Consider the following 26,473-nt stretch of genomic DNA (forward strand, 5'->3'; position numbering starts at 1 on the left):
GGGTACACACAGCACGAGGGGGTATACACAGCACAAGGGGGTACACACAGCACGAGGGGGTACACACAGCACGAGGGGGTACACACAGCATTAAGGGGTACACGCAGCATTAAGGGGTACACACAGCATTAAGGGGTACACACAGCATTAAGGGGTACACACAGCATTAGGGGGTACACACAGCATTAGGGGGTACACACAGCATTAGGGGGTACTCACAGCATTAAGGGGTACACGCAGCATTAAGGGGTACACACAGCATTAAGGGGTACACACAGCATTAGGGGGTACTCACTGTTCTAGGGGGTACACACTGCACTAGGGGGTACACACTGCACTAGGGGGTACACACTGCACTAGGGGGTACATACAGCATTGGGGGGTACACACAGTACGAGGGGGTACACAGCACTGAGCGGGGGGGGGCAGCGATGGGTTGAGTACTCGCAGTGAGGGGGAGGGAGAGTCACACACACACAGCAGGTCCGGGAGGCTGGTAAACCTGCTGCAGCTCTTCTGTGTGACTTTATCGCAGCGTGCTGCTTACCCGCCCACCAGAGCACACAGGCCGGGGATAAGCCTAGAATGTATGGGCTGCAGTCAGGTCCTGGAAGTCAGGATCTGGAGAGAGCCCGTACATTCTAGCATCTACCCACAGGGCATCAGGCAGTGGGATTTAAAGGGCCGGCAGCCGGGAAAAGCGCGGCTGCCACCAAAGCACAATGGTCCCCGGGAATGTGCCCGGGGGCCGCATAAAAAGTCGTCACGGGCCGTATACGGCCCGCGGGCCGGAGGTTCCCCACCCCTGCAATAGAGCGACGAAGAAAAGTTGCCTCCTGAGAAGTCTGTACAGTAAATGCCTCAATACTTGCTCGCGGCTCCTTTTGCATGAATTACTGCGGCAATCTGGCATGGAGGCGATCAGCCTGTGGCACTGCTGAGGTGTGATGGAAGTCCAGGTTGCTTTGATAGCCGCCGTCAGCTCGTCTCCCGCTCTCTCCATATTGGATGCCATACTGACATTAATACAATTTTTAAGGGATTTGATATGTGGGGGAGGGGGCTGGTCTTGGGTCGCTGCAGACCCCAGCGCCGATCATTTCTTCCCCTGTGTGCCATCCTGGAGATCGGAGCCTTGTCATCTCCAACCAGCTGTGGAACTACAACTCCCATCATACCAGGAAAGAAGAACAAGACATCTTATAAATCGTCATTTATTCATAGAAATTCACAAGATAAAAAAAAAATAATCTTAATTAATTTACAAATCACAAAAATAAATAAATCTGTAGAAATCCGTGCGATCACGGCCCTCCCCTCACCGCGGGGGACTACTGCACCCAGCTGGGTGGGCGGAGCTAGGTACAGCAGAAATCAGTGCAACTCCAATGTCTCCGGGGTATAATCCTGCAGCGATGTCACCTGGAACAGAAGTAACAACTGTTGAGCCCCCAATATAATAAAACCCAAAGAAAGGAGTTAGAGTCGGCAGGGACCCAACAAATAGAGGTGGCCTTGCCGCAGGCTGTTGGGCTCACATAAATCTGGCCATTTTTGTGCCAAGTATCTCCTCCATAGCAGTAATGCAGGTCTATATTCCCTGCAGAGTGCAGTTGTCTCTTTTTTGTCACAATATACTATAGGCAAAGACACTGCCCCCTATGTGCTGGTGGCAGACACTGCGTGCGCCGGACTGAGCATTGACTGGATGAAACCTTTAACCAAGAACCTCCCGTGTCAGGTGAGGCCAGGGAGTGGCCCCCTTATGATAAGACGCCCCCACAATCTGTGTAGGGTCAGACCACGCACCTGGGGGAGCTGGAGGCTGCTCGTTTCTGGGGTTGGTGACTGCGCTGATCCGGAAGAGACCAGGTGGTCCAGTGTGTGGAGCCGGCGGCGCAGGCTGTGCAGGGAGCCCTCCGTCTGCTGCCGCCCTTGGCTCAGCACGGCCGCTTGTTTGGACATTCGCTGGTGGAGCTGCGCCTGAAATGAGCACAACTGGATCACAGGGTGTTTACCAGAACTGAACTGGCGCCCCCCGCAGGGCGGCTCGTCTGGTGAACACCTGAGTGCGGATTGTTTATTTAGATTCAGGATTCCCTTAAATGGCTTCTGTCAGCACAGAATGACTGGACTAACCCAGCTCAGGCATCATGGCGGCCAGTCATCTCCATGCACCTTCCCACCTGCTTATATTGCCTCCATCTCCACCCCCGACTTTGATTGACAGTTGTGTCTTCATAGAGCAGAGAAGTGCGGAGATAGGAGAGCAAGTAGGTGGGGAGGGGTATATAAATGACTGGCCGCCATGATGCACGAGCGCCTGGGCTTGGTTAGTCCAGTCATTCTGTGCTGACAGAGGCCCTATAAAGAGCTTGTAATATGAGCAGGGGCGTTGGTAGTCACCTTCAGCCGGTCCTCCTGCTGCCGCAGCTTTTCTCGTAGGGCCTCTCCGCGCCATTGTTCATCCTGTGAGGAGGACGCAGCATAGTCAGAGACATGACCACGAGTACCATGATCAGTACACGAGGGCTGGGGAACTACACTCACAAGTATGGTGGCCCGATGCTCCGGGGAGGAGGGGCGGGCACAGAAGGGGTAATCCTCCTGCAGGCGGTCCAGCCGTGCCCGCAGGCTGTGATCCGGCTCCATGTCCTCCGGGAGCTCGGCCGCCGCGCTGCACTGAAGCCCCTGTAAGCTGCTCTGGATCTCCAGCTTCACTCGCGCTTTTAGCTCCTTCACGGCCTCATTGACCTCCTGCTGGCACCTGTCCAGCTCCTCCTGACTCTTCAGCTGCAATACAAAAAGTAGAGAGAGTACAATCCCCATTATCTGCTCCCAGCTCCTTCAGGGTCCTGAGGAAGACGAGCAGCAAGGGGTGGTGAGGCACCAGTCATCAGTACAGGGCCAACCACCCCCGTGACCGCCGAGTGCAGTGGACACCACAGCCCGTCCTCACTCACCCTCGTGGTGGTCAGAGTCCAGCCGGCCAGGTATAGGCCATGAGGCTGAGGAGGTCGGAGCTGGCGCCCCCCAAATTACAGACGAGTGACTGCAGAAGAACCAGCCACTTATGAAATAAAAACTAAATGTGAAAGAGAAGGGAATTTTGTTTACTTACCGTAAATTCCTTTTCTTCTAGCTCCAATTGGGAGACCCAGACAGTGGGTGTATAGCTACTGCCTCTGGAGGCCGCACAAAGAACTACACTTAAAAGTGTAAGGCCCCTCCCCTTCTGGCTATACACCCTCCCGTAGGAGTACGGATTCCTCAGTTTTAGTACCAAAGCAAGAAGGAGGAAAGCCAATAACAGTTTCAAAAACAAATTCAATCCGATAACAAGATCGGAGAACTTAAGAAACAACATGAACAACATGTGCACCCGAAAAACGAAACCCTAAGAACAAATAGGGCGGGTGCTGGGTCTCCCAATTGGAGCTAGAAGAAAAGGAATTTACGGTAAGTAAACAAAATTCCCTTCTTCTTTTTCGCTCCTAATTGGGAGACCCAGACAGTGGGACGTCCAAAAGCAGTCCCTGGGTGGGTAAAAAGATACCACATGAACGGGCTGTCAGACAGCCCTTTCCTACAGGTGGGCCACCGCCGCCTGAAGGACCTGTCTACCTAGGCTGGCATCTGCCGAAGCGTAGGTATGCACTTGATAGTGTTTGGTAAACGTGTGCAGACTCGACCAGGTAGCCGCCTGGCACACCTGCTGAGCCGTAGCCTGATGCCGCAATGCCCAGGACGCACCCACGGCTCTGGTAGAATGGGCCTTCAGTCCAGATGGAATCGGAAGCCCAGCAGAACGGTATGTGTGAAGAATTGGTTCCTTGATCCACCGCGCCAGGGTGGATTTGGAAGCTTGCGATCCCTTATGCTGACCAGCGACTAGGACAAAGAGCGCATCAGAACGGCGTAGAGACGCCGTGCGAGAAATGTAAATCCTGAGTGCTCTCACCAGGTCCAACAGATGTAAACCTTTTTCAAATTGGTGAACTGGATGCGGACACAAAGATGGCAAAGTGATATCCTGATTGAGATGAAAGGAAGAAACCACCTTGGGAGAAAACTCTGGAATTGGACGCAGTACTACCTTGTCTTGGTGAAACACCAGGAAGGGAGATTTGCAAGATAACGCCGCTAGCTCGGACACTCTTCGAAGAGACGTGACCGCCACAAGAAAAACTACTTTTTGTGAAAGCCGAGAAAGGGAAACCTCTTTCAAAGGCTCGAAAGGCGGCTTCTGGAGAGCAATGAGAACCTTGTTCAGATCCCAGGGTTCCAATGGCCGTCTGTAAGGAGGAACGATATGACAAACTCCTTGGAGAAACGTGCGTACTTTAGAAAGCCGTGCCAAGCGCTTCTGAAAGAATACGGATAGCGCGGAGACTTGACCCTTAAGAGAGCTAAGCGACAAACCTTTTTCCAACCCAGACTGCAGGAAGGAAAGAAAAATTGGCAATGCAAATGGCCAGGGAGAAAACCCCTGAGCCAAGCACCAAGCTAAGAATATCTTCCACGTCCTGTGATAGATCTTAGCTGAGGATGGTTTTCTAGCCTGTCTCATTGTGGCAACAACTTCATGAGATAAACCTGAGGCCGCTAGGATCCAGGACTCAATGGCCACACAGTCAGGTTCAGGGCCGCAGAATTCAGATGGAAAAACGGCCCTTGAGACAGCAAATCTGGACGGTCTGGTAGTGCCCACGGTTGGCCTACCGTGAGATGCCACAGATCCGGGTACCACGACCTTCTTGGCCAGTCTGGAGCGACGAGAATGGCTCGATGGCAGTCGGACCTGATTTTCCGGAGAACTCTGGGTAACAATACTAGAGGTGGGAACACATAGGGGAGTCGGAATTGCGACCAATCCTGAACCAAGGCGTCTGCCGCCAGCGCTCGGTGATCGTGAGACCGTGCCATGAAAACTGGGACCTTGTTGTTGTGCCGTGACGCCATCAGATCGACGTCCGGCGTCCCCCAGCGGCAACAGATCTGCTGAAACACGTCCGGGTGAAGGGACCATTCTCCTGCGTCCATGCCCTGGCGACTGAGAAAGTCTGCTTCCCAGTTTTCCACGCCTGGGATGTGAACTGCGGATATGGTGGACGCTTTGCTTTCCACCCACGTCAAAATCCGCCGGACTTCCTGAAAGGCTTGGCGACTGCGTGTTCCCCCTTGGTGGTTGATGTACGCCACCGCCGTGGAATTGTCCGACTGAATCCGAATCTGCTTGCCTTCCAGCCATTGTTGGAAGGCTCGCAGAGCAAGATAGACTGCTCTGATTTCCAGAACATTGATCTGCAGGGTGGACTCTTCCTGAGTCCACGTCCCCTGAGCCCTGTGGTGGAGAAACACCGCTCCCCACCCTGATAGGCTCGCATCCGTCGTGACCACTGCCCAGGATGGGGGTAGGAACGACTTTCCCTGTGACAATGAGGTGGGGAGAAGCCACCAACGCAGAGAGTCCTTGGCAGTCTGAGAGAGGGAGACAGTCCTGTCGAGGGACGTCGATTTCCCGTCCCATTGGCGTAGAATGTCCCATTGTAGAGGGCGCAGATGAAACTGCGCGAACGGGACCGCCTCCATTGCTGCTACCATCTTTCCTAGGAAATGCATGAGGCGCCTCAGTGAGTGCGACTGGCTCTGAAGGAGAGATTGCACTCCAGTCCGTAGCGAACACTGCTTGTCCAGTGGAAGCTTCACTATCGCTGAGAGAGTATGAAACTCCATGCCAAGATAAGTCAGAGATTGGGTCGGGGTTAGATGAGACTTTGGAAAGTTGATAATCCACCCGAAACTCTGGAGAGTGTCTAGTGCCACCTTCAGACTGTGTTGGCATGCCTCTTGAGAGGGTGCCTTTATAAGCAGGTCGTCTAGATACGGGATGACCGAGTGACCTTGCGAGTGCAGAACAGCTACTACTGCTGCCATGACCTTGGTGAAGACCCGGGGGGCTGTTGCCAGACCGAAAGGTAACGCTACGAACTGCAGGTGTTCGTCGTGTATGACGAAGCGTAGGAAACGCTGATGCTCTGGCGCAATCGGCACGTGGAGATACGCATCTTTGATATCTATTGATGCTAGAAAATCTCCTTGAGACATTGAGGCTATGACGGAGCGTAGGGATTCCATCCGGAACCTCCTGACTTTTACGTGTCTGTTGAGCAACTTTAGATCCAGGACGGGTCGATACGATCCGTCCTTTTTTGGGACCACAAACAGATTGGAGTAAAAACCGTGACCTTGTTCCTGAAGAGGGACGGAGGTCACCACTCCTTCCGCCTTTAGAGCGGCCACCGCCTGCAACAGAGCATCGGCTCGGTCTGGTGGTGGAGAAGTTCTGAAGAAACGAGTTGGCGGACGAGAACTGAACTCTATCCTGTACCCGTGAGACAGAATATCCCTCACCCAACGGTCTTTGACGCGTGACAGCCAAATGTCGCCAAAGTGGGAAAGCCTCCCACCGACCGAGGGTGTGGGAATCGGAGACTGCAAGTCAGGAGGACGCCGTCTTGGCAACGGTTCCTCCGGCTGTCCTTTTTGGGCGTGACTGAGACCTCCAAGAATCTGAGCGTCTCTGGTCTTTTTGAGTCTTTTTTGACGAGGCGAATTGGGACCTGCCCGGTCCTCGAAAGGACCGATAACCAGACTGACCCTTCCTCTGTTGGGGTTTGTTTTGTCTGTGTTGCGGTAAGGATGAGTCCTTACCCTTGGAGTGTTTGATGATTTCATCCAAACGCTCTCCAAACAATCGGTCACGAGAAAAAGGCAAATTGGTTAAGCACTTCTTGGAATGAGAATCTGCCTTCCAATGTCTCAACCACAGGGCCCTACGCAAAACAACGGAGTTGGCTGACGCCACTGCCGTGCGGCTTGTAGCGTCAAGAACAGCATTAATCGCGTACGACGCGAATGCCGCCATTTGCGAGGTCAATGGTGCTACCTGCGGGGCAAATGCACGTGTGACTGAGTCGACTTGCACAAGCCCGGCTGAGATAGCTTGGAGTGCCCATACGGCAGCAAAAGATGGCGCTAACGACGCTCCAATCGCTTCATAGATGGATTTCAGCCAGAGCTCCATCTGCCTGTCAGTGGCATCTTTAAGTGCCGCTCCATCTTCAACTGCAACCAAGGATCTAGCTGCAAGCCTGGAAATTGGAGGATCCACTTTTGGACACTGGGTCCAACCCTTGACCACCTCAGGGGGAAAAGGATAGCGTGTATCTTTAAGCCGTTTAGAAAAACGCCTTTCCGGATAAGCGTGGGGTTTCTGGATTGCGTCTCTAAAGTCAGCGTGGTCCAGAAAAGTGCTTAATGTACGCTTAGGATATCTGAAATGGATTCTCTCGTGCTGCGAAGCTGACTCCTCTACAAGAGGAGCTGGTGGGGAAATATTTAACATCTTATTGATGGACGCTATAAGATCATTAACTATGGCGTCACCATCTGGTGTATCTAGATTGAGAGCGGTCCCAGGATCAGAATCCTGATCAGTTACGTCCGCCTCATCACCCATAGATTCATCTCGCTGGGATCCTGACCATTGAGATGAATGTGAAGGCCCCTCATAGCGAGCCCGCTTAGGTTGCCTGGGGCCATCGTCCGAGTCAGAGTCTTCACCCTGAGGTGTATGTGCCCGTCCCGGAGCTTGGAGGTAATTCAGCTGAGGGGGACCAGGGGGCAATGATTGCACAGTGTCCGTGGCCTGAAGTACAGGCCTAGCTCGCAATGTGTCAAGAATTTGTGACATAGTGAGAGACATTCTGTCAGCAAAAGCTGTAAACTCAGTTCCTGTCACCTGGACAGCATTCACAGGTGGTACACCCTGGGTCACGTCCAGCAGAGGTCCCGACTGTGCAAGTGCCGCAGGGGCCGAGCACTGCACACAATGGGGGTCAGTGGAGCCTGCCGGTAGAAAAGTCCCACATGCGGTACAGGAAGCATATAATGTCTGTGCCTTGGCACCCTTGCGTTTTGTGGACGACATGCTGTTGGCTCTCTGCAATGTGAGAGAGTCTATAGCCAAAGGGCGACCAGCGCTATGCAGTACAAAGTATTTGCAGGAACAAAATACTAAGATTACTACTGGCACAAGAGGGGGTGAGCCCTGAGGGCTGCTTACCGCCCGCTGAATAGCGGGTAAGAGGCGCAGAATTCCTTGTCTGGGTCTCCCCGGCTCCCCTCTGCAGCTCAGCGTGTCAGCAGGAATGGCTGCCGGCGTCTGTGGAGAGGGGCGGTCCGTGGGAGTTCCCAAACAAAAGTGCGGGAAACAGTGTCCCCTCTGTGCCTATTGTGAGGGCTGGAGTATGTAAAAACGACTCCAGCCCTCAGCGCTGATGCACTGACCAGCGTCCCGCCCCTCTCCTGACTGGCAGGTCTGGGGGCGGGAACGAACGGAACTAGGCCGCAAAAGCCGGGGACTCGAGTTATCAGCGCGGCCGCCGTAAAAGCGCGGCCCGCGCTGAAGTCCCCGGCGCACCACAAGTGCCAGCCGCGCCGCAGTCCCAGCGGCCGGCGCGACCGTTTCCCAAAAGTGTGCCTGCTTCAGCGAAGCTGAATGAGGCCATGGCACAAGCGCCGCAGCGCTGATGTCCCCGGCGCACTACAACACCCAGCATGCTGCGGTGTGAGCGCCAAATGCACGGGGACACAGAGTACCTTGAGGAAGCAGGGCCATGTCCCTGATGTACTCCGCTCCATCCAGCATCTTCTCCAGGGGCTGTAGATGGAGCACGGTCTCAGTGCCTGGAGACCAGTAAATCCCACTTCACCCAGAGCCCTGTAAAAAGGGATGGGGAAGGAATCAGCATGTGGGCTCCAGCCGCCGTACCCGCAATGGGTACCTCAACCTTACAAACACCTCCGACATACAGTGGGGTGAGAAGGGAGCATGCTGGGAGCCCTGTATGGGCCCTCTTTTCTTCCATCCGACATAGTCAGCAGCTGCTGCTGACTAAAAACAATGGAGCTATGCGTGCGTGTCTGACCTCCTTCGCACAAAGCTAAAACTGAGGAATCCGTACTCCTACGGGAGGGTGTATAGCCAGAAGGGGAGGGGCCTTACACTTTTAAGTGTAGTTCTTTGTGCGGCCTCCAGAGGCAGTAGCTATACACCCACTGTCTGGGTCTCCCAATTAGGAGCGAAAAAGAAAGGGAATTTTGTTTACTTACCGTAAATTCCTTTTCTTCTAGCTCCTATTGGGAGACCCAGACAATTGGGTGTATAGCTTCTGCCTCCGGAGGCCACACAAAGTATTACACTTTAAAAAGTGTAACCCCTCCCCTCTGCCTATACACCCTCCCGTGCATCACGGGCTCCTCAGTTTTGGTGCAAAAGCAGGAAGGAGGAAACTTATAAATTGGTCTAAGGTAAATTCAATCCGAAGGATGTTCGGAGAACTGAAAACCATGAACCAAAAGAACAATTCAACATGAACAACATGTGTACACAAAAGAACAACAGCCCGAAGGGAACAGGGGCGGGTGCTGGGTCTCCCAATAGGAGCTAGAAGAAAAGGAATTTACGGTAAGTAAACAAAATTCCCTTCTTCTTTGTCGCTCCATTGGGAGACCCAGACAATTGGGACGTCCAAAAGCAGTCCCTGGGTGGGTAAAAGAATACCTCGATAAAAAGAGCCGAAAAACGACCCCCTCTTACAGGTGGGCAACAGCCGCCTGAAGGACTCGCCTACCTAGACTGGCGTCTGCCGAAGCATAGGTATGCACCTGATAGTGTTTCGTGAAAGTGTGCAGACTAGACCAGGTAGCTGCCTGACACACCTGCTGAGCCGTAGCCTGGTGCCGCAATGCCCAGGACGCACGCACGGCTCCGGTAGAATGGGCTTTCAGCCCCAAAGGAAGCGGAAGCCCAGAAGAACGGTAGGATTCAAGAATCGGTTCCTTGATCCATCGAGCCAAGGTTGACTTGGAAGCCTGCGAACCCTTACGCTGGCCAGCGACAAGGACAAAGAGCGCATCTGAACGGCGCAGGGGCGCCGTGCGAGACACGTAGAGCCGGAGTGCTCTCACTAAATCTAACGAGTGTAAATACTTTTCACATTGGTGAACTGGATGAGGGCAAAATGAAGGTAAGGAGATATCCTGATTGAGATGAAACGGGGATACCACCTTAAGGAGAAATTCCGGGACAGGACGCAGAACCACCTTATCCTGGTGAAAAACCAGGAAGGGGGCTTTGCATGACAGCGCTGCCAGCTCCGACACTCTACGGAGCGATGTAACTGCCACTAGAAAAGCCACCTTCTGCGAAAGACGTGATAAAGAGACCTCCCGCAGCGGCTCGAAAGGTGGTTTCTGAAGAGCCGTTAGCACCCTGTTGAGGTCCCAGGGTTCCAGCGGACGCTTGTAAGGTGGGACTATGTGGCAAACTCCCTGCAGGAACGTGCGGACCTGCGGAAGCCTGGCTAGACACTTTTGAAAAAATACGGAAAGCGCCGATACTTGTCCCTTGAGAGAGCCGAGAGACAAACCCTTGTCCATTCCGGATTGAAGGAATGAAAGAAAAGTGGGTAAGGCAAAGGGCCAGGGAGTAAAACCCTTGTCAGAGCACCAGGATAAGAAGATCCTCCAAGTCCTGTGATAGATCTTGGCGGACGTTGGTTTCCTGGCCTGTCTCATGGTGGCAATGACATCTGGAGATAACCCTGAGGACGCTAGGAGCCAGGACTCAATGGCCACACAGTCAGGTTGAGGGCCGCAGAATTCAGATGGAAAAACGGCCCTTGAGACAGCAAGTCTGGGCGGTCTGGGAGCGCCCACGGTTGACCCACCGTGAGATGCCACAGATCTGGGTACCACGACCGCCTCGGCCAATCTGGAGCGACGAGAATGGCGCGACGACAGTCGGATCTGATTTTGCGCAGCACTCTGGGGAGCATCGCCAGAGGAGGAAACAGATAGGGAAGTCGAAACTGCGACCAATCCTGAACTAATGCGTCCGCCGCCAGAGCTCTGTGATCTTGAGACCGGGCCATGAATGCCGGGACTTTGTTGTTGTGCCGTGACGCCATGAGATCGACGTCCGGCGTTCCCCAGCGGCGACAGATCTCTCGAAACACGTCTGGGTGAAGAGACCATTCCCACGCGTCCATGCCCTGTCGGCTGAGAAAATCTGCTTCCCAGTTTTCTACGCCCGGGATGTGAACTGCGGAGATGGTGGAAGCTGTGGCTTCCACCCACTGCAGAATTCGTCGGACTTCCTGGAAGGCTTGACGACTGCGAGTGCCGCCTTGGTGGTTGATGTACGCGACGGCCGTGGCGTTGTCCGACTGGATTCGGATCTGCCTGCCCTCCAGCCACCGATGAAAGGCCAATAGGGCTAGATACACTGCCCTTATCTCCAGAATATTGATCTGAAGGGATGACTCTCGGAGTCCAGGTTCCCTGAGCCCTGTGGTGGAGAAAAACCGCCCCCCACCCTGACCGGCTCGCGTCCGTCGTGACCACAGCCCAGGTGGGGGGTAGGAAGGATTTCCCCTGCGACAGAGAGTTGGGAAGGAGCCACCACTGAAGTGACGTCTTGGTTGCAAGGGAAAGAGAGACGTTCCTGTCGAGTGAGGTCGACCTCCTGTCCCATTGTCGGAGAATGTCCCACTGGAGTGGCCGCAGATGGAATTGTGCGAAGGGCACTGCCTCCATCGCTGCCACCATCTTCCCCAGGAAGTGCATGAGGCGCCTCAAGGGGTGTGACTGACCCCGAAGAAGAGATTGCACCCCTGCCTGCAGAGAAAGCTGTTTGTCCAGCGGTAGCATGACCACCGCTGACTGAGTATGAAACTCCATCCCAAGGTACGTCAGTGATTGGGTCGGTGTCAACTTGGATTTTGGAAAGTTGATGATCCATCCGAACTGCTGGAGAGTCGCCAGAGCGACGGAAAGGCTGTTTTGATACGCCAACTGAGAGGGTGCCCTGACCAGAAGATCGTCTAAGTAGGGAATCACCGAGTGTCCCTGAGAGTGTAGGACCGCCACAACAGATGCCATGACCTTGGTGAACACCCGTGGGGCTGTCGCCAGGCCGAAAGGCAATGCCACGAACTGAAGGTGTTCGTCCCTGATGGCGAAGCGCAAAAAGCGTTGATGTTCGGGTGCGATCGGCACATGGAGATAAGCATCCTTGATGTCGATTGATGCTAGGAAGTCTCCTTGTGACATTGAAGCGATGACAGAGCGGAGAGATTCCATCCGAAACCGTCTGGTGCTCACATGTCTGTTGAGTAGTTTGAGGTCCAGAACGGGACGGAACGAGCCGTCCTTCTTTGGCACCACAAACAAGTTGGAGTAAAAGCCGCGACCATGTTCCTGGAGGGGAACAGGGATCACAACTCCTTCTGTTTTCAGAGCGTTCACCGCCTGAAAAAGTGCATCGGCCTGAGCGGGGGGCGGAGAGGTTCTGAAGAAACGAGTCGGAGGACGAGAGCTGAACTCTATCCTGTAACCGTGAGACAGAATGTCTCTCACCCTTCGGTCTTGAACATGTGGCCACCAGGCGTCGCAAAAGCGGGAGAGCCTGCCACCGACCGAGGATGCGGTTCGGGGATGCCGAGAGTCATGAGGAGGCCGCCTTGGAAGCAGTGCCTCCTGCGGCCTTTTGGGGGCGTGACTTAGCCCGCCACGCATATGAGTTCCTCCGGCCTTTCTCCGGCCTGCTGGACGAAGAGGATTGGGGCTTGGCGGAGGGACGAAAGGACCGAAACCTCGATTGTATCTGTCGTTGCTGAGGTCTCTTTGGTTTGGACTGGGGTAAGGAGGAGTCCTTTCCCTTAGATTCCTTAATAATCTCATCCAATCGTTCGCCAAACAATCGGTCGCCAGCAAACGGCAAACCAGTTAAGAACCTCTTGGAGGCCGAATCTGCCTTCCATTCGCGCAGCCACATGGCCCTGCGGACTACCACAGAGTTAGCAGATGCCACCGCTGTACGGCTAGCAGAGTCTAAAACTGCGTTCATGGCGTAGGAAGAAAAAAACTGACGCCTGGGAAGTCAAAGACGTAACCTGCGGAGCAGAATTACGTGTAACCGCATTAATCTCAGCCAGACAAGCTGAGATAGCTTGTAGTGCCCACACGGCTGCAAAGGCCGGGGCAAAAGACGCGCCCGTGGCTTCATAGATGGATTTCATCAGGAGCTCTATCTGCCTGTCAGTGGCATCCTTTAGCGATGATCCATCTGCAACCGATACCACAGATCTAGCCGCCAATCTAGAGACTGGGGGATCCACCTTGGGACATTGAGCCCAACCCTTAACAACGTCAGAAGGGAAGGGGTAACGTGTGTCAGTAAGGCGCTTAGTAAAGCGCTTGTCCGGAACCGCTCTGGGCTTCTGGACAGCATCTCTGAAGTTAGAGTGATCGAAAAACGCACTCCGTGTACGTTTAGGGAACCGAAACTGGTGTTTCTCCTGCTGAGAAGCCGACTCCTCTACAGGTGGAGGCGGGGGAGACAGATCTAACACCTGGTTGATGGACGAGATAAGATCATTTACTATGGCGTCCCCTTCAGGTGTATCAAGATTGAGGGCAACGTCAGTGTCAGAGCCCTGAGCAGCGACGTCCGCCTCGTCCTCCAGAGAGTCCTCACGCTGGGAACCCGAGCAGCGTGAAGAAGTCGGGCAAGAGTCCCAGCGAGCCCGCTTAGCCGGCCTGGGACTGTGGTCCGGGCCGGAGTCCTCCACGTGAGACCTAGGGCCCCCCCTGGGAACGTGCTGCGGCGCGGGCAGAGAGGGGCCTGGGGGTGAAGATCCAACAGGGCCCGGGGCCTGTGTAGGGACCGGTCTGGACTGCAAAGCTTCAAGCAGCTTGGCAGACCATTTGTCCATAGACTGAGCCATGGATTGTGAGAGTGACTCAGAGAGTTTTTCAGCAAATACTGCAAACTCTGTCCCTGCCGCCTGGACAGGGGGAGCAAGGGATTCTACCTGAGCCGAGGGGCCCACTAGTGACCGAGGCTCCAGTTGTGGAAGCAAAACAGGGGTTGAGCATTGCTCACAGTGAGGGTAGGTGGAACCCGCAGGTAACTTAGCCGCACAAGAGGTACAGGTCGCAAAATAACCCTGTGTCTTGGCACCCTTGCTCCTTGTGGACGACATGCTGTTGTCTCCCAGGAGAGTGATCACTGAGGGTATATGGGAAGGGTATACAGCCCGACCGAACAGAAATATATAAATATATATAGTATCTATTCCGGCACCCCAAGGGGACCAGCACCGGGTGACCGGTGTGGCTTACCGACCGCTAAAAAGCGGAGTGTGTGTCCTCCAGATTCCCTGCCTTAGGTCTCCCAGCGTTGCAGAGCTCTTTCCAGGAAATCTTCCACAGGCAGAATGCCAAAGAAATGGCTGCCGGAGCTCTCAGGGGAGGAGAGGAGCCGTGGGCGGCGCTAGAAAAGTGCGGGAATCTGGAGTCCCCACAGTGATCAGTGAGGGGGGGAGGAACATACAGGATGCCCTGGCCCTCACAGCCGACGTCAGGTCGGCAGTCCCGCCCTTATCCCTGATAGACAGGCCCGGGGGCGGGAGTTTTGCTACTAGGCCGCAATTGAAGCCGGGGACTAAATTTAATACCGCGGCCGACAAACAGGCGCGGTCGGCGCGGAAGTCCGCCGGCCGACACAAATAAGCAGCTGCTGCAGCGTCCGGGATGAAGGCGCTCCATGCACATCCCCCATGGGGGTACAGAGTACCTTAGTGATGCAGGGCCCGGTCCCTGAGGATAAACAAACTCCTGTCCGACAGATTCCCCCAGGGGCTGCGGAGGGAGCACGGTCCCAGTGACTGGATGACCGGTCAGGATCCCACTTCTCCCAGAGCCGCTAAGGGATGGTGAAGGAGACGGCATGAGGCTCCTGCCTTTGTACCCGCAATGGGTACCTCAACCTTAACAGCACCGCCGACATAGTGGGGTGAGAAGGGAACATGCCGGGGGCCCCGTGTGGGCCCACTTTTCTTCCAACCGATATAACTAAAATGAGATGATGAGTGGATGTGTGCCTCCTTCCACACAAAGCATAAAACTGAGGAGCCCGTGATGCACGGGAGGGTGTATAGGCAGAGGGGAGGGGTTACACTTTTTAAAGTGTAATACTTTGTGTGGCCTCCGGAGGCAGAAGCTATACACCCAATTGTCTGGGTCTCCCAATGGAGCGACAAAGAAATCTGTAATAAATCTCATCATTCGTGTCCTCCGGGGCCTTCACTCTCCGTGCAGGGGACAAGGCTGCGGACAATGGAGGCACATTCCCACATTGCGGGGACGAGAGAGGACGAAGGCTGCACTTTCCCCCATCACAGGGGCGGGAGAGGACGAAGGCACATTCCCCCATCACAGGGGCGGGAGAGGACGAAGGCACATTCCCCCATCACAGGGGCGGGAGAGGACGAAGGCACATTCCCCCATCACAGGGGCGGGAGAGGACGAAGGTGGCACATTTCCCCCATCACAGGGGCGGGAGAGGACGAAGGCACATTCCCCCATCACAGGGGCGGGAGAGGACGAAGGCACATTCCCCCATCACAGGGGCGGGAGAGGACGAAGGCACATTCCCCCATCACAGGGGCGGAAGAGGACGAAGGTGGCACATTTCCCCCACCACAGGGGCGGGAGTGGACGAAGGTGGCACATTTCCCCCACCACAGGGACAGGAGAGGACGAAGACAGCACATTCCCCCACCACAGGGACAGGAGAGGACGCAGGCGGTACATTTTCTCATCACGGGGAGGGGAGAGGACAAAGGCACATTCCTCCATCACAGGGACGAGAGAGGATGAAGGTGGCATATTCACCCACCACAGGGACGGGAAAGGACGCAGGCGGTATATTTTCTCATCACACTCTTGCACCCCTCCAATCTGTCCTAAACTCTGCGGCCCGCTTACTCCACCTCTCCCCTCGCTACTCCCCAGCCTCGTCACTCTGCCAATCCCTTCACTGGCTTCCCATCACCCAACGACTCCAGTTCAAAACATTAACCATGACATACAAAGCCATCCACAACCTGTCTCCTCCCTACATCTGTGACCTCGTCTCCTGGTACTTACCTGCACGCAACCTCAGATCCTCACAAGATCTCCTTCTCTGCTCCTCTCTTATCTCCTCTTCCCACAATCGCGTACAAGATTTCTCCCGTGCTCCCCCATACTCTGGAACGCTCTACCTAAACACATCAGACTCTCCCCTACCATGGAAAGCTTCAAGAGGAACCTCAAGACCCATCTCTTCCAACAAGCCTACAACCTACAATAGCCCTCAGTCCAGGAGACCACTGCGCAACCAGCTCTGTCCTCACCTATTGTACCATCACCCATTCCCTGTAGACTGTGAGCCCTCGCGGGCAGGGTCCTCTCTCCTCCTGTAGACTGTGAGCCCTCGCGGGCAGGGTCCTCTCTCCTCCTGTAGACTGTGAGCCCTCGCGGGCAGGGTCCTCTCCCCTCCTATAGACTGTGAGCCCTCGCGGGCAGGGTCCTCTCTCCTCCTATAACAGTCTGTTTTGTATTGTTAATGATTGTTGTACGTATACCCTCTTTCACAGGGACAGGAGAGGACGCAGGCACATTCCCCCATCACAGGGACGGGAGAGGATGAAGACAGCATATTCCCCCATACCAGGGACGGGAGAGGACGCAGGCCGTACATTTTCTCATCACGGGGACGAGAAGGACAGTTGGTGTTTGGATGTTTCTAGTTCCCTTCATAGATTTTTACAGACATCTCCGGAAATATATATAATTATAATACAGGACATGAACCCTTTTCTCTTTGTCCTGCTCAGCGCAGAGCGTTTGTGACAGTGTATTAGTGCAGAAGTCCCTGGAGAGCCGGGATCCTGGGACAGTGGGGGCAAGTATCGGGGTGCTGCCCCTAGTGGTGGCTCCTTATTAACCCCTGCAGTGACCCGGGCCGTGCCGCTGCTCACCTGTTTCTGCAGCACACTGTGCTCCGCCTGCAGCTGTGCGATCTCAGATAGTGCCCGCGTAGCTCGCTCCTGGTTGTCGTACGCGGCTTGTTCCACCGCCATCAGCTGCTTCTTTAATCCGCTGTTCTCTCTTATAAACTCCTAAAACCAAAAGAAAAGCGGTGACATGGGTGACGGTTGCTACGCCAGACCGCCCCCTCCCAACCCTCGGCATCCTCTGCCCAGCCGTGCAATGCTGCACCTCAGCCCGCTCCTCCAGCTGCAGCCGCTGCTTGCTGATGGTTTCCTTCAATATGAGGATTCTCCTCTCGTCTCTCCTGCTTGCTGACATCGCCTCGTCTTGGACTCGGCTCAGGTCACTTCTGTAAGTCTCCACCTCTCGCTGCAGAGCCGCCGCCTCGCTGGATTTCTCCTGAAGCTTTCCTTCCTGCTCTGACAGAAGAGATCCTGGAAAAAGAAGTGACAGTAAAAAAACAGATATGTGAAAAGGAAAACCACAACCCCCATCATCCACAGACCATTACAAGAGGACAACTAATGTAGAAGCCCCCGATCCCCACCGCGAGCAGAGGACAACTAATGTAGAAGCCTCCGCCGATCCCCACTGCGAGCAGAGGACAACTAATGTAGGAGCCTCTGATCCCCACCGCGAGCAGAGGATAACTAATGTTGGAGCCTCTGCCGATCCCCACCTCGAGCAGAGGACAACTAATGTAAGAGCCTCCGATCCGAACCGCGAGCAAAGGACAACTAATGTAGAAGCCTCCGCCGATCCCCACCGCGAGCAGAGGACAACTAATGTAGAAGCCTTCGATCCCCACCGCGAGCAGAGGACAACTAATGTAGGAGCCTCCGCCGATCCCCACCTCGAGCAGAGACCAACTAATGTAGGAGCCTCCGATCCCCACCGCGAGCAGAAGACAACTACAGTAATGTAGGAGCCTCCACCGATCCTCACCTCGAGCAGAGGACAACTAATGTAGGAGCCTCCGATCCCCACCGCGAGCAGAGGACAACTAATGTAGGAGCCTCCGATCCCCACCGCGAGCAGAGGACAACTAATGTAGAAGCTGCCGATCCCCACCGCGAGCAGAGGACAACTAATATAGGAGCCACCGATCCCCACCGCGAGCAGAGGACAAGACTAATGTAGGAGTGTCCAGCGCAGGCCTGGAGATATCTGAAGACACTGCAGATCCTCTGGAATCACCAGGACAACATCTGCGAGCGGCTTCAGGGTCAGCACCCAGCGGCTGTCATACACTGGGCACTGAGGGGGTAAGCCCTCAGATCTGCAGCGCCCGGGGCTCTGCAGGGAGCGGAGCAGAGGTCTTAAAGCGGCAGAGCTCTTGGCAAATGTAATTACTAGCAGTGTTCAGAGACTCTTCCAGTGCAGCACTCCACCGCTCCTCCTGCTGCAGCTGCTGGGCGCGCTCCTCCTGAGCACTGACTCTGCGGGCGATCACGTCCAGAGCGTTCTGCTGCTGGGACACTTCCTTCTCGTAATTCTGCCTCTCTCTCTCTAGTCTTGCAGCTGCCTCTCGGATATGACCGTCTTGATCCTCCATCTCTTTCATCAGTTGCTTTAATTGCTATGAAAAAAACCCCAATGAAAAACAAAAAAAACAGAAAAAAATACAAATTAAAAGAACAACGAAAACAAAAAACAAAACTGATTCTCATCATGAGCAGCACGAATCCTGAGGAGCCTCAGAATCATCATCATCCTCCTAATCCCGTCAATGAATATTCCCAAAATAGAGAATGACCAGGTGCCAGCGGCCCTGTACGTACCTGATCCGCAGAAACCCACAATCACGGCACAGCGCTCCCCGCAGACTTTTCTTTGCACGACCCTCACCATGTCCTCCCATCCCCTGTAGAGGACTACGACCCCCATCAGACCCTACTAGCAGTCCTCACCATGTCCTATCCCCTGTACATCTGTATGACCCCCATCAGAGCCTCCTATCGGTCCTCACCATGTCCTATCCCCTGTAGAGGACTACGACCCCCATCAGACCCTACTAGCAGTCCTCGCCATGTCCTATCCCCTGTACATCTGTATGACCCCCATCAGAGCCTCCTATCGGTCCTCACCATGTCCTCCTATCCCCTGTAGAGGACTATGACCCCCATCAGACCCTTCTATCGGTCCTCACAATGTCCTTCCATACCCTGTAGAGGAGTACGACCCCCATCAGACCCTACTATCGGCCCTCACCATGTCCTTCTCCTCCACAGACCGGTGCAGCTGCCGCAGACGCTCGTTCGTCCTCCTTTCCTGCTCCTGCAGCAGTCTGTGCCTCCCGGCGGCAGCTGCCATGTCCTCCTGCAGCACCAACGTCTCCTGTAATGTGTGCTCTCGGTGCTTGGTGGCGCTGCTCACATCCTAGGAGAAAGCAACGGTGAAAATGGTCCCTCTGGTGTTTTCAGGACGCCGTCTCAGGCGGGACACACGTAGTTCGGCCCCATGGTCAATGCCCCGTTATCAGGCCCCTGTGTACCTGCTCCACCAGACGCAGCTGCTCCTTCACATCCGCGACTTGGTCTTTCAGACAGTTCAGCTCCGCATTGGTGTCTGTGAGGAGAGGAGTTGATGAGCCGCACGTGCTACAGAGAAGACGACGAGCCGCACGTGCCACAGAGGAGACGACGAGCCGCACGTGCCACACAGGAGACGACGAGCCGCACGTGCCACAGAGGAGACGACGAGCCGCACGTGCCACAGAGGAGGCGACGAGCCGCACGTGCCACAGAGGAGGCGACGAGCCGCACGTGCCACAGAGGAGGCGACGAGCCGCACGTGCCACAGAGGAGGCGACGAGCCGCACGTGCCACAGAGGAGGCGACGAGCCGCACGTGCCACAGAGGAGGCGACGAGCCGCACGTGCCACAGAGGAGGCGACGAGCCGCACGTGCCACAGAGGAGGCGACGAGCCGCACGTGCCACAGAGGAGGCGACGAGCAACACGTGCTACAGAGGAGGCGACGAGCAGCACGTGCTACAGAGGAGACGACGAGCCGCGCGCGCTGCAGAGGAGACGACGAGCCGCATGTGCTACAGAGGAGAAGACGAGCCGCACGTGCTACAGAGGAGACGACGAGCCGCACGTGCTACAGAGGTGACGATCCGCACATGCTACAGAGGAGACGACGAGCCGCATGTGCTACAGAGGAGACGACGAGCCGCACGTGCTACAGAGGAGACGACGAGCCGTGCGCGCTGCAGAGGAGACGACGAGCCGCATGTGCTACAGAGGAGACGACGAGCCGCATGTGCTACAGAGGAGACGACGAGCCGTGCGCGCTGCAGAGGAGACGACGAGCCGCACGTGCTACAGAGGAGACGACGAGCCGCACGTGCTACAGAGGTGACGATCCGCACATGCTACAGAGGAGCTGATGAGCCGCATGTGCTGCAGAGGAGGTGATGAGCCGCACGTGCTACAGAGGAGACGACGAGCCGCACGTGCTACAGAGGAGCTGATGAGCCGCATGTGCTGCAGAGGAGGTGATGAGCCGCATGTGCTGCAGAGGAGGTGATGAGCCGCACGTGCTACAGAGGAGCAGCATTTAGTGTCTCATATTTATCCCACCTGACAGGGTTTGCTGAGTGTTCGCAGTGTCCTGCTTCAATATTTGCTTTCGCTTGGTCAGATGACTGAGCTCGTCCTGCCGGCTCCTCATATCAGTCTCCAGTCTCTCCAGAGCTGCGCTCGCCGTCCTGTCACGCTCCTCTGTGTCTGACAACGCTCTGATGGAAAACAGCACCAGAACCAACAAAGTGAACATTGGTGTCATGGCAGGGGAGGCAAGGAGGAAGATGGAGGGGGGCGAGGGAGGGAGAGACAGAGGGAGTGGGGTGAGGGGAGGGAATTACTATTTGTGTTCGGCCGCCAAGATAAAAGGGCTACGGGACTGCAAAAGGAAGCAAAATGGGGATTAAAGCAGGACAGTTACACTTAACGAGTTTCCGTGCGGCTGTCACACTGCTTCCGGGTCCGCTCATTAAAGCTTATGAATATTCACTGCTTCCCCTGTCCACCCTCTGTGCCGACAGACTGTGATTGGCTGCCCTCTCCCTAGTTGTCTGGGTTCCCGAAGTGGAGTGTAAAAATAAATAAGAGATAAATAAATTGGCGTAGGATCCTGCCGGCATTTTGATACCAGCACAGAAAGCCACGGCTACAGGCTGCAGCCCCCAGCCATGCACTTATGATGACTGTGTATCAAAATAAGAGAAACAATATGCGGCTTTTTAAAATTATTTAAATTTATAATTTTAAAAAACCCGGCGTGTGGTCCTCCCCAATTTTGATACCCACCCATGATAAAGCCCAACAGCTGGGGGCTGGTATTCTCAGGCTGGGGAGACTCATGATTATTGGGCCCCTCAGCCTAAAAATAGCAGGCCGCAGCCACCTTAGAATTGGTGCATTTACAAGATGTTCCAATACTGGCGATTTACTCGGGTCATCCCAATTGACCTGGTATGATGGCAATTGGGGTAATCTAAAGGGTTAATAACAGCTGTGATTTGTAAAAAAAAAATAAATAAATAATATCACAGCTGCCACAAAGCCCTTCATTAGTAATGGGCCTCCAATTCCTAATCATGTAAGTAAAAAGAAAAACACTGAAACAAATCCTTCATTAAAAACAAAACAAACCCCCTCTTTCGCCAATTTATTAACCCTCAAAACACCCCCTGCAAGTCCAACGTAGTCCAAAGACATGACGATACCGGCTCTGCTACATCCTGAAGTTGCAGCGTGCGGTCACATTGGAAAACATGACTGATGACTGTGGCGTTTGGGCCACACTGACAGAGCTGCAGCTGTGAGTTTAGTGACGTCAGTGAGTTCACCTGAGGTCACAGCTGTCTGATCCCATGGTACCCCAGCTGTGACCTCAGGTGAACTCAATGCTGGATTGAAGGCTATGTGCGCACATTAAGAATTTGGTTGCAGACATTTCTACATAAAATCTGCACCTATTAGTAGAAAAATGCAGCAAAAAACGCGATGACAACCCACACCGCCATCTCCTCCAATGTGATCATCTGCGCAATCAGACGACAGTCAGGGAGGTGATACCTACGAGGGGCTTCTGATAAGTCTTTGGCTTTGTGATCTTTTTTGTTTCTATGGTAACGAATGTTACATCACATAAAAGCCTTATGTGTCTAATATGTTTTCACAATTTTTGTTTATTGCTTATGGTAACCGTGTGCTACGCACGCGGGAAAACAAAATGGCAGAGTCTAATGCAATATTCACAGCAACTGAGAGCAGAGGATGATAAAATTCGTGTTTCTGCAAGGAAAGTCCGCTGCAGATATCCATGGCGATATGTCGCAGGCATTGGGGGATCAATCCCCTTCATATTCCACAGTTAAGAACTGGGTTGCCAAATGTAAAACGGGCCACTTCAGCCCCAATGAGTGGCGGCCGGAGCCAGGGAAAAGGATCAGTTGCACAGCTCTGCGGAGGAGGCTGGACATCCAGAAGAGGACCGAGGATCGCAGAACAGAGGCGAGGGTGAGATGCTCAATGTCCCCTTGTCTGTCTCGTGTGGCAGCTGGAGCCAGGGAGAAGAACCGGAGGCACAGCTCTGCTGAGGAGGCTGGACATCCAGAAGAGGGCCGAGGATCGCAGAGAAGAGGAGAGGGAGAGATGCTCAGTGTCCCCTTGTCTGTCTCGTGTGGCGGCCTGAGCCAGGGAGAAGGATCAGAGGCACAGCTCTGCAAAAAAGAGGCTGGACATCCAGAAGAGGACCGAGGATCGCAGAGAAGAGGAGAGGGTGAGATGCTCAATATCCCCTTGTCTGTCTCATGTGTCAGCCAGAGAGAAGGATCAGAGGCACAGCTCTGCTGAAAAGGCTGGACATCCAGAAGAGGGCCGAGGATTGCAGAGCAGAAGAGAGGGCGAGATGCTCAATGTACCCTTGTCTGTCTCGTGTGATGGCCAGAGCCAGGGAGAAGGATCAGCGAAACAGCTCTTCTGATGAGCCTGGACATTCAGTAGAGGGCCGAGGATCGCAGAGCAGAGGGTGAGAAATGCTCAATGTCCACTTATCTGTCTCGCGTGTCGGCCGGAGCCAGGGAGAAGGATCAACGGCAAAGTTCTGCTGAGGAGGCTGGACATCCAGAAGAGGGCCGAGGATCTTGGAGCAGAATAGAGGGTGAGAAATGCTCAATGTCCACTTATCTGTCTCGTGTGGCGGCCAGAGCCAGGGAGAAGGATCAGCGGCAAAGTTCTGCTGAGGAGGCTGGACATCCAGAAGAGGGCCGAGGATCTTGGAGCAGAAGAGAGGGTGAGATGCTCAGCGTCACCCTGTCTGTCTCGTGTGGCGGCCAGAGCCAGGGAGAAGGATCAGCGGCAAAGCTCTGCTGAGGAGGCTGGACATCCAGAAGAGGACCTAGGATCGCAGAACAGAGGAGAGGTTGAGATGCTCAATGTCCCCTTGTCTGTCTTGTGTGGCGGCCAGAGCCAGGGAGAAGGATCAGCGGCACAGCTCTGCTGAGGAGGCTGGACATCCAGAAGAGGACCTTGGATCGCAGAACAGAGGAGAGGTTGAGATGCTCAATGTCCCCTTGTCTGTCTTGTGTGGCGGCTGGAGCCAGGGAGAAGAACCGGAGGCACAGCTCTGCTGAGGAGGCTGGACATCCAGAAGAGGGCCGAGGATCGCAGAGCAGAGGGTGAGATATGCTCAATGTCCACTTGTCTGTCTCGTGTGTCGGCCGGAGCCAGGAAGAAGGATCAGCGGCACAGCTCTGCTGAGGAGCCTGGACATCCAGAAGAGGACCTAGGATCGCAGAACAGAGGAGAGGTTGAGATGCTCAATGTCCCCTTGTCTGTCTTGTGTGGCGGCCGGAGCCAGGGAGAAGAACCGGAGGCACAGCTCTGCTGAGGAGGCTGGACATCCAGAAGAGGGCCGAGGATCGCAGAGCAGAAGAGAGGGCGAGATGCTCAATGTCCCCCTGTCTGTCTCGTGTGCCGGCCCTTTGTCTGTTAGCATAGAGTCACTAGTAAGGAAAGTGCTAGGTGATGTGTTAGCGGGGGGCAGTGCCTAGGGAGCGTGGTACAGGCATTAGTGGCAGTCAGGAGTCATTGCCTGGCTCCCCGTATACAGAGGCTCTGACGTGTGACTTGTCCCCCCTGGGGTTTCATTTGCCGCAGCCAATTAAAGAAAAGATTTATAAAGAGGATTTTATTGATTTGTTTTTGTTGATTCCGTCTAATAGAGAAATTGACAAGACAAGACGGATGTAGATGATAAAAACAAGGGTCCCCCTAAATCTTCGCATAACCGGCTGCAGGCATTCTGTATTTTATCTTCAGTATTAGGGGAAAGGACCTGGCGGTCTGTTCAGGGATATTTCAGCACCTTGATAGCATACTGGAAGCTTATCGCAGTTTCGGTGGACTTTGGTGGAATTATGACCAGAGTTTTCATCAAAAATTAGCCATTCACCGCAATATGCAACGGGGCCAAAAAGACGTTGGCCTGTGGCTGAATCTCATGCTCCTCACAGGAGTAGTCTTATTAGATTGACTCCTAATAATCCTAATGTAAAGAAGGGAATTTTGTTACTTACCGTAAATTCCTTTTCTTCTAGCTCCTATTGGGAGACCCAGACGATTGGTGTATAGCACTGCCTCCGGAGGCCACACAAAGCATTACACTAAAAAGTGTAAGGCCCCTCCCCTTCTGGCTATACACCCCCCGTGGGATCACGGGCTGCTCAGTTTTAGTGCTAAAGCAAGAAGGAGGAAAGCCAATAACTGGTTTAAACAAATTCACTCCGAAGTAACATCGGAGAACTGAAACCGTTCAACATGAACAACATGTGTACCCGAAAAAAACCAACAATCCCGAAGGACAACAGGACGGGTGCTGGGTCTCCCAATAGGAGCTAGAAGAAAAGGAATTTACGGTAAGTAACAAAATTCCCTTCTTCTTCGGCGCTCCATTGGGAGACCCAGACGATTGGGACGTCCAAAAGCAGTCCCTGGGTGGGTAAAGAAATACCTCATGTTAGAGCTGCAAAGACAGCCTTCCCCTACGGGGAGGTAACTGCCGCCTGCAGGACTCTTCTACCTAGGCTGGCGTCCGCCGAAGCATAGGTATGCACCTGATAATGTTTGGTGAAAGTGTGCAGACTCGACCAGGTAGCTGCCTGGCACACCTGTTGAGCCGTGGCCTGGTGTCGTAATGCCCAGGACGCACCCACGGCTCTGGTAGAGTGGGCCTTCAGCCCTGATGGAACCGGAAGCCCAGCAGAACGGTAGGCTTCAAGAATTGGTTCTTTGATCCATCGAGCCAGGGTGGCTTTTGAAGCCTGCGACCCTTTGCGCTTACCAGCGACAAGGACAAAGAGTGCATCCGAGCGGCGCAGGGGCGCCGTGCGGGAAATGTAGATTCTGAGTGCTCTCACCAGATCTAACAAATGTAAATCCTTTTCATACCGAAGAACTGGATGAGGACAAAAGGAAGGCAAGGAGATATCCTGATTAAGATGAAAAGAGGATACCACCTTAGGGAGAAACTCCTGAATGGGGCGCAGCACTACCTTGTCCTGGTGGAACACCAGGAAGGGAGCCTTGGATGACAGCGCTGCTAGCTCAGACACTCTCCGAAGAGACGTGACCGCCACTAGAAAGGCCACTTTCTGTGAGAGACGAGAAAGTGAAACATCCCTCAGAGGCTCGAAGGGCGGCTTCTGGAGAGCAACTAGTACCCTGTTTAGATCCCATGGATCTAACGGCCGCCTGTACGGAGGGACGATATGACAAACCCCCTGCAGGAACGTGCGCACCTGAGAAAGTCGTGCTAGACGCTTCTGAAAAAACACGGATAGTGCCGAGACTTGCCCTTTAAGGGAGCCGAGCGACAAGCCCTTTTCCAACCCAGATTGCAGGAAGGAAAGAAAAGTAGGTAACGCGAATGGCCAGGGGGATACTCCTTGTGCAGAGCACCAGGATAAGAAAATCCTCCACGTTCTGTGGTAGATCTTAGCAGAAGTGGACTTCCTAGCCTGTCTCATGGTGGCAACGACTCCTTGGGATAATCCTGAAGACGCTAGGATCCAGGACTCAATGGCCACACAGTCAGGTTCAGGGCCGCAGAATTCCGATGGAAAAACGGCCCTTGGGACAGTAAGTCTGGTCGGTCTGGTAGTGTCCACGGTTGGCCGGCCGTGAGATGCCACAGATCCGGGTACCACGACCTCCTCGGCCAGTCTGGAGCGACGAGTATGACGCGGCTGCAATCGGATCTGATCTTGCGTAGCACTCTGGGCAAGAGTGCCAGAGGTGGGAACACATAAGGGAGCCGGAACTGCGACCAATCTTGCACTAAGGCGTCTGCCGCCAGAGCTCTTTGATCGCGAGACCGCGCCATGAACGTCGGGACCTTGTTGTTGTGCCGCGACGCCATTAGGTCGACGTCCGGCACCCCCCAGCGGCGACAGATTTCCTGAAACACGTCCGGGTGAAGGGACCATTCCCCTGCGTCCATACCCTGGCGAC

The 26,473-nt window shown here is 54.4% G+C and overlaps 1 protein-coding gene across 1 annotated transcript in view; it reads right to left on the bottom strand.

Annotated features, from left to right (window-relative positions):
• Positions 1-856: 856 nt before the first annotated feature.
• LOC142269304 (centriolin-like) overlaps positions 857-26,473 on the bottom strand; it is a 153,029-nt gene continuing 127,412 nt past the window's right edge. Inside the window, exons 34-43 of the mRNA XM_075332401.1 lie at positions 20,537-20,694; positions 19,445-19,518; positions 19,162-19,329; positions 18,304-18,529; positions 17,179-17,384; positions 16,938-17,078; positions 2,551-2,793; positions 2,407-2,469; positions 1,810-1,983; positions 857-1,422 (exon numbers count right to left, since the gene is read on the bottom strand). Coding sequence (XP_075188516.1) covers positions 1,375-1,422; positions 1,810-1,983; positions 2,407-2,469; positions 2,551-2,793; positions 16,938-17,078; positions 17,179-17,384; positions 18,304-18,529; positions 19,162-19,329; positions 19,445-19,518; positions 20,537-20,694 — 1,501 coding nt within the window. The 3' untranslated portion in view covers positions 857-1,374. The remainder of the gene's footprint in view (positions 1,423-1,809; positions 1,984-2,406; positions 2,470-2,550; positions 2,794-16,937; positions 17,079-17,178; positions 17,385-18,303; positions 18,530-19,161; positions 19,330-19,444; positions 19,519-20,536; positions 20,695-26,473) is intronic.

Source organism: Anomaloglossus baeobatrachus, unplaced genomic scaffold, assembly GCF_048569485.1.
Source record: "Anomaloglossus baeobatrachus isolate aAnoBae1 unplaced genomic scaffold, aAnoBae1.hap1 Scaffold_318, whole genome shotgun sequence".
In the NCBI taxonomy this organism is placed as follows: domain Eukaryota; kingdom Metazoa; phylum Chordata; class Amphibia; order Anura; family Aromobatidae; genus Anomaloglossus; species Anomaloglossus baeobatrachus.